General features: G+C 34.3%; 1 protein-coding gene across 1 annotated transcript; it reads right to left on the reverse strand.

Annotated features, from left to right (window-relative positions):
- Positions 1 to 2,368: 2,368 nt before the first annotated feature.
- On the reverse strand, positions 2,369 to 10,096 carry LOC107490830 (PH, RCC1 and FYVE domains-containing protein 1). The gene is made up of 9 exons (XM_016111648.3): positions 9,637 to 10,096; positions 8,890 to 8,976; positions 8,141 to 8,230; positions 7,916 to 8,002; positions 7,696 to 7,815; positions 5,035 to 7,134; positions 4,504 to 4,650; positions 3,384 to 3,895; positions 2,369 to 2,816 (listed from the first exon to the last, which is right to left on the reverse strand). Exons 1-9 carry the CDS (start codon positions 9,721 to 9,723, stop codon positions 2,657 to 2,659), a joined length of 3,390 nt encoding a protein of 1,129 aa, XP_015967134.1. The 5' UTR covers positions 9,724 to 10,096; the 3' UTR covers positions 2,369 to 2,656.
- Positions 10,097 to 12,014: the final 1,918 nt, after the last annotated feature.

The raw sequence follows: 12,014 nt of genomic DNA on the forward strand, positions 1-12,014 counted from the left end.
GGAGGAAGAAGATGAAGAGTAAACATTGTTGTTCAGCTCCGAAGAGGAGTTGATATTGTTATTGTTGTGAGAATTACCATTAACCTTGAAAATCGGCGAAGATGCTTCTGCAATGGCGATGAAAATCGGCCAAGATCTTGCTGGAGGCGGTGACGGATACCGGACTGGAAGCTGCGAAGAAGACCGGGGTGGAGGCGGCGACGTTCAGGTTGCGACGAGGGAAGGCAACGACGATTCTGCCTCAGCCCTCATTTCGGGAAGACGACGATTTTGCGGTGAGATCGTGAAAGTGAGAGACAGTGGCGGTAAGAGGAGAAGAGCGTGGCGGAGAGAGAGGAGGAGGGTGTCGGACGGCGGCGAGAAGAGAGCCACAGAGGTGCGAATTTCTGGGCTGATTGTGAGGGAGGATTTGAATTTTAGAAGAGGAGTGACGGCAGTGGCATAAGATTAGGGTTTTGTTTTCTCGGAAGTAATATATATATATATTAGTCATTTCCACGGGACGGGACCTCTCCACCGGCCCGTTTATTTTACGGTTCTCCGTTCCTTGGTGGGACGAATCCAAGCAACCCAACAATAGCTTTTGAATAAGTATGACTAACTTCTTCAACTTGTTCATATATGCTCTATTTTACTATCAAAAATGTTATAACTATCAGTCTATCAGAAATGCAAATCAAGACCTCAAACATATATGTAATACTCGTTTCGTTTTTAACATATACATCACTTTGTTCCACTACGGGAGTTATACCATTTGAATCACCAACTCATTCAGATAATGAAAAATAACAATATTACAAAGTTTAAATTGAAAAAGTAAAAATTATCCTGATTAAAAACATAAGATACATTTGATAAAAAAAATATATAGAAGCCATAACTCTAATGTTGTATTTCTACACATAATTAATAGACAAAATATCATAACTATTCTCAAATTAGTATTTGAAATATATTATTATTTCGTTTAGCCCAGAATAGATATTAAGTTGATGGTTCTCCTCAAAAGAAATACTGATGCAAGGACATATAATCATCAACAACATTTAAAGTTATTGTAGTCATAATTGGAGATATTGATTTAAGCGGAATTAATAGAGATATAATAATTGAGATAAAGTCAAAAATGTTGTAAAGGATAGAAATAGTACATCCAATGTACCTTACTTTTTAATATCCTTTGTTGTTTTTATCCGATGAGGATGGTTACAAATTACATATAGTTACTTTTTTTTACCAAATGTCAGAAAAACGGAAAAAAAATCAACAATAAGCATGAGGGATTTCTTTATATATAGACTTCAAAAAAGGACTGACGACTCTCAAATTCTTTTACGGCCAAGAAAATTACTGCAACAATTCATAATAAACGCCTACACTATAGTTGAGTCAGAACGGCTTTTATACTTGCGATTTAAACAACCAAACTTGAAGCTAGGTAAGTTCAAGCAATTGCATGAGTGTATGGATCATAACGAAACTAATGCCATTAACACAAGTTAAAGAATTATTCTTCCAAAAAGTTTTATTGGTGGTCCAAGGTACATGTTCAACAATTACAAAGATGTTTTTGCAATATGTAAATATGCCGACAAAATTATTTTATTACTATAATATGTAATCTAGAATGGAATGAGATAAAAAGAAAAAAAAAAAAAAAAAAAAAAAGGAAGAGAGAAACATTCTTTGAAAAGATTATTGGATATAAGTATAACTAATCTTTCTACAAATTTTTATTTACTCTGTCTAAATTATCTATAATATACTAATCGTATAGTACACTATTGGTATTAAAAAATAATTATGTATAGAATACTTACATGATACGCGTATCATTGGATAGTACACTATTTTAAGTGTATTACAGTACACTTATATAATTTGTATTACCTCAAGTTCATTGTATGTACACTTATATAGTTTTATATGATTTTATTTTAGCATAATTTTTTCATATTTGCACTACAGGCTTAATTTTATATAGTTTAGTTTAGAATTAATTATTTTTTAAATCACACTATCTAACTTATTTGCAATATACTTAGTTTTATATGCTTTATTTGCAATATACTTAGTTATATATGCTTTCGCATAAATCTTTTTTCGCATATGCTTTGTCCAAATAATTAGTAATATCATATCTTAAAATACAGTGATATCCAAATCAGTCACAAATCTAGTCATAACATAAACTAAATCCACTAGTATTTTAATGTCCAAACCACGGGTAATATAACAACATTAATGTAATCCTACTAAGAATATTTGCATTCAGTAATCACAAACTAAAATTAAAACTGGCCAATTAACCAAAACCTAAACACTAAACAAATATAACAGTAAAAAGATGCTAAAGACAGAGACATTTAGAAGGATAAAAAAAAATTGTATAATATCATAATATGATTATAATACCAATATATTATACATATACCTTAAACGAGCTAGCCTATTGGACTTTATAGGCTTTCTTTGAGGTCTACGACCCAAGCTGTTTAGCTAAACAAGCTTTTCAAAAAGCCTAAGCGTAGTTCATTTAGTACACGGGCTGAGTCGCGCCTAATGCTAGCCAAGCCATGAGCTCATGTTGAACAGCTCGACTCATTTCCAATCCTAGAGTTAATGCAGGACTTTGCTTCCATCTCTACTTTTCCTATGATTGGGAAACAAGAGAACCAGCACCTTCTGTCCTATGCGGCGCCCCCGCTTGGTTTGAAGACTTGTCTGCGCTACGAACATTGTACCTTTCGTATACCTTGTCCCGGTTCTCTGACCACCAAGTCTCTGCTTGATGCTCTCCGAATCTTCTCCGGCTGAAAGTCAATTTAATTCACCGCCACATCGATTACATATAGAATATGATGAATTAAAACAGCACTGATAATAATCAAGGAGATGCAAACACCTAGGATGTGTATTATATTTATTTTAGTGTTTTAAAAGTAACAATATAGTACTCACCTAAAAAATAACTTTTAGAAGTTCCATAAAAAGAATGATGTTAGGATAGAGATGTTGAAAATGTGAGCATAGATGGTTTTCAGAAGGAATGCCAGTTTCTTTTTTAAATGGTAAAAAGTAAAAACCAACTCCAAATGACATGAACATGAAAGATGAATGTTAGTAATGGAAACTGGGAGAATTAAAAATGTTGTTAAGAGTAGTTTTCTTTGACCAAATACTTCATTTAGGACCAAAGATATTAGACTAGTTTAAGATAAATCCAACAAGAGACACCAAAAGATATAGCATTAAAAGCAATTGCCCTAAAGATCATGGTTCAAGTCCATATATTATATTTTGTAAACCCTAGCTGCAACCAAATATACAACCATAACTGGGCACAGGTAATCAGTTAATGTGAAAATTATTTTTGTTACCTGAAACGAACTCGCTTCAAATCTCTTGTTCCGTCGCGCAGCGCAACAAGTGTTATATAGACACCAGGTTCATACTGTTCAATCCATTCTGCCTCAATCTGATTGCTATTAGTAGACAGTCCTGCATTCCTTGATCTTAAACCACTCTCGTCATCATGGAAATTCCCCGAATCCCTACCGTCAACAGTATCAGACATGCTGCCGCCACCATTTGACAATCTAGCATCTGGATAGTTGTCTGAACCATTGGACGTCACACTGGCTCGGTTTTGCTGGTCCAGAGTAGATCCATAGGTTCCTGGAAAGTTCCCCACAGTTCTATTGAGCAGAGAGGATTCGAATGCTGTAGAGGCCAAACTAGAGCCACTGATTGATTCGGCCCTCGAGTGGTGCCCACCATTTGAATCTGGAAGGTGGATACCATTTGGCTCAATACTGTTTGGTAGGTAAGCTGGTTTGATGTTCTCGGCATCATACGCTCCCGGTGGGAGCTTCTCAGCAAAACCTTTGAGCTGAATCAATGTGAATGTCCATCAGTGGAAGCATAGCACAGCAATATTATTGGTATAAGAAAGCAGCAAGAAAAATTTAGAGAAATTAACCACAAAAATAGACAACGGTAAACTAAACTTTGCCATACTAGGTGGCATGTCCTGTATTCATTAGCCATTGTATGTCTCGTTGCAAACTATGTTTACATTCAAACTAATAAGATTTGAACCTCTTGTTTCACCTGTAGTTTTATTAGTTCTTTCTTTATGTTCAATTGGACTAAAATTCATCTCATCTTTTCTCCTTACTGAGGTTTCGACTTCTCGAAACATGCGCCTAAACCACCTAAGGCATGATTACACATGTTTTCCACAATAAGTACCACACCAACATTTTCTATAATTTTAGATATCAGTGAAACTAATAAAAGAAACAAAGCCAAAATGAATGAATTGATCCAACGCTTGAATAGCATGCAAGAAGATTGCGAATGAGAACCATCATCCTCAAGAACTAACTCGACATACATGAAAATGAGGACAAACTGAAATGACATCGGACAATAAAGAATCGAATAAAAGTAAACCCTTTCAGGCTTCAAGAGAATGAAAATGAACCAGAAAATAACCTGTGCCGTAAGTGACTTTATAACTTCTTTTGCAGCTTTACATTTAGCAGATTCCTCAGCAGCCATTGCCATAGCATCTTGAGTCTTTTTGTTTGACCGCTGAAGCTCTAATTCTTGCAATTCACATCTCTGTTTCAGGCTTTCAACCTAATGATACCTATATTAGACTTTGCTTGATACCATAATATGTAATAAATACGATATATCCATAAACATGTTATACTAACTTTTCTGGAAATTTCAGCAAAGTGATCGTGTTTCACAAGGTTCATTTGTCAGACATAGAATGGCAGGGAAGTAATTAAAAATAGCGGAATATGGGTTGAATCTGGTCTAAACTTAAAGTAGGATATTTTGGATGTTGCTTTTCTTTCAGGGTTTCTTCTCCCTTTCCCCCTTTTTTCCAGATCCTACTGTCCCTAACTAATGGGAAAAGTGGGAAAAGCACTAAGACAGGATTTTTATTTTGGAGTTCCATATATATATATATAAACTCCATACAGACGAGAGAATGGGGTGAAGAAAATGTACCTGAGAACGTAACTTTTGCACTTCCTGATTTAAAAGTTCATTTGTTTTCTTCAAACTATCAGCAATGCTCTTGGAGAAGGAAAGTCCTGATGTTGTTGGAATAGGTGTAGCCGATCGAGGGGGGCTTGGTCTTCTAGAGAAAGGTGACACAGACCTGGAACTTACTCCAGAAGGTGCAACCACTGGTCTAGGCGCTGTACGCTTCAGATCAACAGCAGTTGCCAAGACAACATCTTTCAACTGTAGCAATGAAGGTGCTTGTGAGGTGCGAACAAGCGAGAATGTATCTGCTTTCTTCCCTTGTTTGGCTGCCTTACTGTCTAGCTGCTTTATCAAATCCATATTGGAAGGAACCAGTGCTTTCGACAATTTCAGGTCTGATTTTTCCAACCTGTCTTTGTTTTCACCTGACAGACGAGGCAGAGTATTTCTCCTATTACTGTTGCTAGCTTCTGCAACCTTGTTCAGTTTTGCAAAACAAGAATCACAAACTCGATAAGGCTTGCCAGGATTTGGAGCCAAGGCCGCCCTTAATGCTTTCCGTGAGCTGCATGAATGGCAATGTACAAGTCCACAATTATAACAATTGTGCCTCTTTCTAGTGAACCCAAATGCCTGTCTACAAGCCGAGCATTGAGACTGTTCGGCACCGGATACCCACTTATGAAGGCATATGGCAGCGGAGTAGTTTGAACCACATGCAATATATTTCACATGTCTATCCTTCAATGCTTCAACCAAAGTAGGTATTTTTCGATCTTCGACATCTCCATGACCCAATCTCCCATTTGCACCCTTCCCCCAAGTAAAAACTTCATTTTTTGATGTTAAAACGGCAACATGATATGCACCACATGCAATTTCATCAATCGATTCCACGGAAATCTTGTCTTCGACCAAGCATGGAAGCTTCCCATCAGACTGGGGATTCCCAAGCTGACCATAAACAGTGCTTCCCATCGTAAAAACACGTCCAGATGTTGTCAGACCCACTGTCAAACTGTGCCCGCATGCAATTTTATGAAAATTGTAGTCGATAAGTGCAGAAACACAAGTTGGTTTAAGTCGTGCCTCCTTATCCCCATGTCCTAGGCGATTTTTGTCTCCATCACCCCAGGTAAACAATTTACCAGATGATATACTTGAACTGGATTGTGTCACAATAACCTCTACAACCGCTGCAGTATGCCACACTCCACATGCAACAGCTATGGTCCTCAACCCTGATAAGGAGTCTACTTCTCTAGGATATGAAACATTTTCCCTGTCTCCATGGCCCAAGACACCGAACGTTCCGTCACCAAATGTAAAGAGTTGCCCAGTAGAAGTTATCAAGGCCGTGTGCCATGGACCACAAGCGACGAAAGCAACTTGAAGTCCCTCTAATGGACCAGCAATCCTCTTTGGTATCCAATGACTAACATCAGTGCCATGACCAAGAAGCCCAGCATTATGAGTACCATCACCCCATGTATATAGTTCCCCGGCCATTGTTACAGCACAAGAATGGAACTCTCCACAGGCAACAAAATCAATGGTTGAAGAAGCTAATGCTTCGACAAGGCGAGGTTGAACCACGTTCTTCCCAACACCATGGCCAAGGCGTCCTCCTGATTCTTCTCCCCATGTAAAAACTTCACCTTGTCTGGTGACTAGAGAAGCATGTCTAACGCCACATGCTATATGATGCACATCTAAAACTACATTGGATTCAAGTGGTCTTGGTAGAAGCACATCTGCCCTCGGACTGAAATAATTGATACTTTTATCAGCACCAACTTTCACAACGTTTTCACAGATAACCTCACCCCATATGTATACATCCCCTAGAGCTTCATAGTCATCTGGTGCAGATCCATGACTGGATGTGCTAGGAGCACTTGAAACACTAACACGAAAAGTATCTGAACTAGATCCTTTTACTTGCATATTTATTGGGTCTGATGGTGCATGTGATTTCTCAGAATTCAGGGTATTGTCAGGTCGGAATGTCTTTGGTGAAGTGTTCAGAAGACTCACAGGAATGTCAGGAGAACTGATGTCTAGGGAAGTACTCGCTGAACTTTCACTTGCACTATTTGATGTCAGATCTCTACTATCCTGAAAGTAATCGATCGAAAAGAATTATCAGCAACTTACTATGCATTTCATCAGGGGAAGCTACATGCAGCATAATGGTATCAGAGGAAGTATAGTAATTTAATAAATAAAAATTATATATTAAACAAAAAAAGAAAGAAAAAAGCTTCTTAACTCTTAAGTAATCAATTCGTATTGTTACCAAACATCACATCATCATAACATAAAAAGCTTAAATTAGGATATTCTCCACAATCTATTACTCCAACACCATTATAGAGAATAGGCTGAGTATAAAGTGCCAGTGTGTTTTTGAAAGAACTGCACTATAAATCCTTTCTAACAAAGAGCTACATACAGAAAATAAAGAGTAAAGGCCGTCTTTCCTTAGAAAAAAGAACAATCATCTTATAATGAAGTAGATAGGAATAAGCTGTCTCTATCTAGATGTATGCAAAACTTGCACTTAGAAAATAATGCAATAAATCTTGTATCCATGACTATGTTTCCTAGATCAAAGAAACATAGATATATAGTACAATAAACATAAACAACTAAAATGAGATAACTAGAATGTCTTACATCAAAATTGAGGCCACCGTCACTCCATCCATCAATTTTGGATCGACCACCACGACCAGAAGTTATCAGTGCTTTAAGACCAGCAATCCACGCCTCTGCCTCAACTTTATCTTTGCAAATCTGAAAAGCAAAACGAAAGAAATAATGTATTGTTATAACAAAAGGAATACAGAAAGTAAAAGAAAAATGATGATACGGAATCACATAATTCAACACTAACCAAATCAAGGGACCGCTTTCCGTTATTATAAATTAGTGAAAAAGATAAATAGTCCTTCTCGGGACGCAGGTAACGTTGAAAAACAGCCTGCCAAAAATATTAAGGAAATGTTAACACAGAAAATAAAAGATTAAGTTCATGGAACAATTTACTGAATTCACTTTGTTTGTCAAAAAAGGATGTTACAGCAAAGCATGCTGTCAAATATAAGTTATGAAATCTCACAGTTCTTTGCCCAGGAATAATTCTTGAGACAGAAGACAGCTTCAGACGTCTTTCTTCACTACTAGAAATCCAGATTAAAGTTGATTCATCCTGCAGTTTTCATATGAGTTATTGAGCACGGATAGAAGTAACTCAAATAAAAGTCAAAATTCAAGTTTACCCTACGTGAATGTTCAAGTTTATAGCTTACAACCATGGAAGTATATGTCCAACATGGCTGGTAATAACAATACTAAAAGAAGACCTAAAACCTACAACTAAAAAGGCAGTCATGAACCCAGAGAAATACCTATGCCAACTTGGAAAGTACTAATATTAGCCTCAAAGTGAAATTTACATACTGTCGAGTAGTAAGTTAAACTAGCTATAATAATCTAACGGCTATGTAGTAAAATGTCAGAGAATGGGGATAAAAATCATTAGGAGTCACCACTTACTACCTACGGTGAAATTGAAACAAATTAATCCCAACACCTTTCCAGATGAGAATCTACTTAAGAAACTCCAACTCCAATTGCATTTGGAATCATGTGAGTAATATATTGTAATTTATCCTAAGAAGGAAATATGAAATATCGAAAAAGCAAGTACAACTTAAGAGTCTTTTTCGTCCTATATAGGTAATCAAAGATCGACAAGATTGCAGAAGCAACTATCTTTCATGCTAAGAATTGAGGATATAATCAGTTAACTACTTGAGTATTATAAAAGCAGGAAGTTCATCTTGGAGCAGCTTTCATTCAGCTTACATTGGAAAGTCTAAATGGACAAAACTTGGGCTTTCCCTTACGACCATATTTAAGTAATTGAGAACCCCTTTTCAAAGCAACCAATGCCTGCAGAATAGAAGGTAACATCATAAACTACAAGAAAGATCAAGCAGACAGAACAAAATAAATAGAAGAAATACAGCTAACGGCGAAGAAGAGTAATTTAAATCATGCTATATCACAAATGCTGGCAGATTTCATAAGAAATAGAGTAATATGCAACACTGATTCAGTTTCAGTTAGGATCATATCTCACTTCTTTCTTAATATTATGACAACATGATGTAAGGTTCAAAATCCTACTTGCAAATGAACTATTTAATCATTACAATATGCCATTAGAAGACATCTAAAGACTTAGCAGCCAATAATTCAATACCCAAGTTACTACCCATAACCTATATCCTTCTGCACCCATTCAAACACAAACAAGCATGCCAATATCTCTACAATTCTCAAAAATGAACAAATTCAGTGGCTATATCTTCCCCTCGTACTATTATCTCCCTCAAACTTCTCACCTCAAATGAAAATATACATACATAATAATCATAAGAGCATTCCTAGCCAGCTCAAAAATGAAAAGGGGGAACAAAAAACCCTTCAACTATCTTCCACATTACAACAAAACACTGAAACAAAGCATCAAATTTGATGGAAAAAATTGCAACTTTCACACAAAACTTGTAAGTGGTAACCCTCTAACATAGAGAGAGATAAAGGAACCTGGTCGATGTCACGCTCGCCGGAGCTCCGTTCATCATCAACAACAACTCCAACCTCTTCTTCTTCTCTCTCCTCCACAACCACCATTCACCTTTCACACCATCAAAAACCAAAACATCTCTCACTTTCGAAAACAGAAAACCAAATCACCACTTCTTGTTTTCGCTTAGAATGCAAAGCTACTTCATTGATCTACCCTTATTCCATGAAACTCCATTTGAAGATTCCAAGTCAAACACAAATACAAAGCTTCTTCTTTAACTCACAGAACTGTGGAAAAAACAGAGCTTTCCGAGGCGGAAGAAACGGTCTCTCAAAAGGGTAGCGGTGGTTCGAAGCGGAAAGACGGTTTCCGAGGAAAAGTTCCGGCGAGAAATGCAGGTTCCGGCAGAGGAGAGAGAAAGAGAAAATAAAAAAAAAAAACACTTGAGACTTGAGAAAGAGAAAAACGGAGTCTGTGAAAAAGTACAACTAGTCAAAGACGAAGAAAGAAAAAGAAAATTAAATATAAATATAAAATAAATAATTTAATTAAATTTTTAGTTTAAAAAAAATGCAAGTCTCTTTTATTTTGCTCTCTATGAAAAAATATTAATTTTGTTTTTTAAATGTTGCTTAATTTGTTACATTATTATTTAACAAAAAACTTTAACCATTTTAAAAATGAAAATACTTTTTTTAAAATTTACTCAAAGTGGATTGGTTACATGAAGAAAAAGGGGATAACAACATTCTTAATTTTAATTTTTTTCATATAAATTATATATAAATTTTAGTTTAATTCTTCTTAAAATTTTATTTTAATCTTATTTTATTGTATAAATATTTTTTGTCTTCTCTAATATTTAATCTAACTTCGTTCCTAAGTAAGCACGTAGAAGAAACGAGGATGTTTTCGTAATCTGATGAAGGGGGACAGGGCAGGTAAAATTATTGATATTTCTTTACATCCTTTGTTGACATAAAGAAAGAATAAGAAAATAGAAATTCTTATAGATTATAGATGTTATCATGTAACATTTGATTTTTCTTATTAAAAAAACAAAAAAGTGTAATCTCTCTCTTTGATATATTATGACAGAAACTTTTGTCTAGTATTTTACTTTTTACATGAATTTTCCTTTTTCCCATTTACAGCAACTACTTTTAAAAATGTTTTAATAGTTAGTGACTAAATGTTCAACTAAATACTACTATATATAAAATAATAAAGCTTTTCAGAATTATACACTATGTTAAAAAAATTAAAAGATAAATAATTATTAATAATCGGTGCATCCTCTTAAATTTAAATTATTGAATGAGTCTTTGATTTTAATTTATTGTTAATGTGAATTTGAAATTTCACTAGATAATTATTATAAAATATATTATTAATTTTAAGTTAATAATATTAGTTTTATCTTTTATGTTTTTCAATCAGTTAGAATTTTCAAAACGGATGAAGATGGTATTTACAAAGAGTTAGAAATTCACGTACAGTCGACTTCACGTGAAGTTGATAACAGATAATGGTTAGATAATTTAACTAATTTGACTAATTTTTTATTTAACGGCTCTAAACTATCAACTTCACATGAAATGAACTGCACCTGAATTTTCATCTTATAAAAAATTTTAATGATCAAATTTTCAAATATAAAAATTAAAATAAAATACCATCGGATAGACGTTTCACTCAATATTTATAATATATTTTTAATTAATTTATTGTAAGTAAATATTATCCAAATTGAATTTAACAGAATATAATTAATTTGATTATAGTATCTCATAACCCAACAATTCTTTTTAAAAAAATACATTTGGACTGAAAAACTATTTTTAAAATCCAGTTGAATACCCAACCGTAATATAATATAATAAGACATTAAAATTGAAACAGAAACACTAAAACAACCTTTATAATAGTTAAAAAAAGAAAAAAATTACTAATTTAAATATAAAGTAAAAGCAAAGAAAAAAAAATTATTGTCCTCCTAATATACATTTGTGATAATTACATACTTGGTTAATAGTAGTCTAAGGCCTCTAGCTAGTTATATTAGATATAGACATAAGTCATTTAAATTAATTAATTAGTTTTGTATTTAATGATATAATAATAAATTGGAGAAACTTTTTGTTTTATAGACATGTGAATCATCAATTAAACCAATTAACCTTAGCTTATACAAAAACCATTTTTCATTATTTTCCTCTATAGAAATACTTAGAAGAATATATAGTGAAACCCTTTACACATTCTTATTATTATTATTCTCTCTTAAGTCTTTGTCATAATTAACATTTGTTCATTGTCACATTAATTCATGTGTTCACAAAATTCATATATAAAATAATTATTATTATATTAAAAAAATACCTAGAGAACATGA

The sequence above is a fragment of the Arachis duranensis genome, chromosome 5, assembly GCF_000817695.3.
Source record: "Arachis duranensis cultivar V14167 chromosome 5, aradu.V14167.gnm2.J7QH, whole genome shotgun sequence".
Classification (NCBI taxonomy): domain Eukaryota; kingdom Viridiplantae; phylum Streptophyta; class Magnoliopsida; order Fabales; family Fabaceae; genus Arachis; species Arachis duranensis.

Excerpts from the sequence above, each read along its gene's own strand:
- LOC107490830 (XM_016111648.3), bottom strand. The coding sequence starts at position 9,723 with ATGGTGGTTGTGGAGGAGAGAGAAGAAGAAGAGGTTGGAGTTGTTGTT. Across the intron at positions 7,135-7,695 it reads ACGGTGGCCTCAATTTTGAT|GATAGTAGAGATCTGACATC; the intron begins GTAAGACATTCT and ends GATTACTTTCAG. Across the intron at positions 3,896-4,503 it reads TAAAGTCACTTACGGCACAG|CTCAAAGGTTTTGCTGAGAA; the intron begins GTTATTTTCTGG and ends ACATTGATTCAG.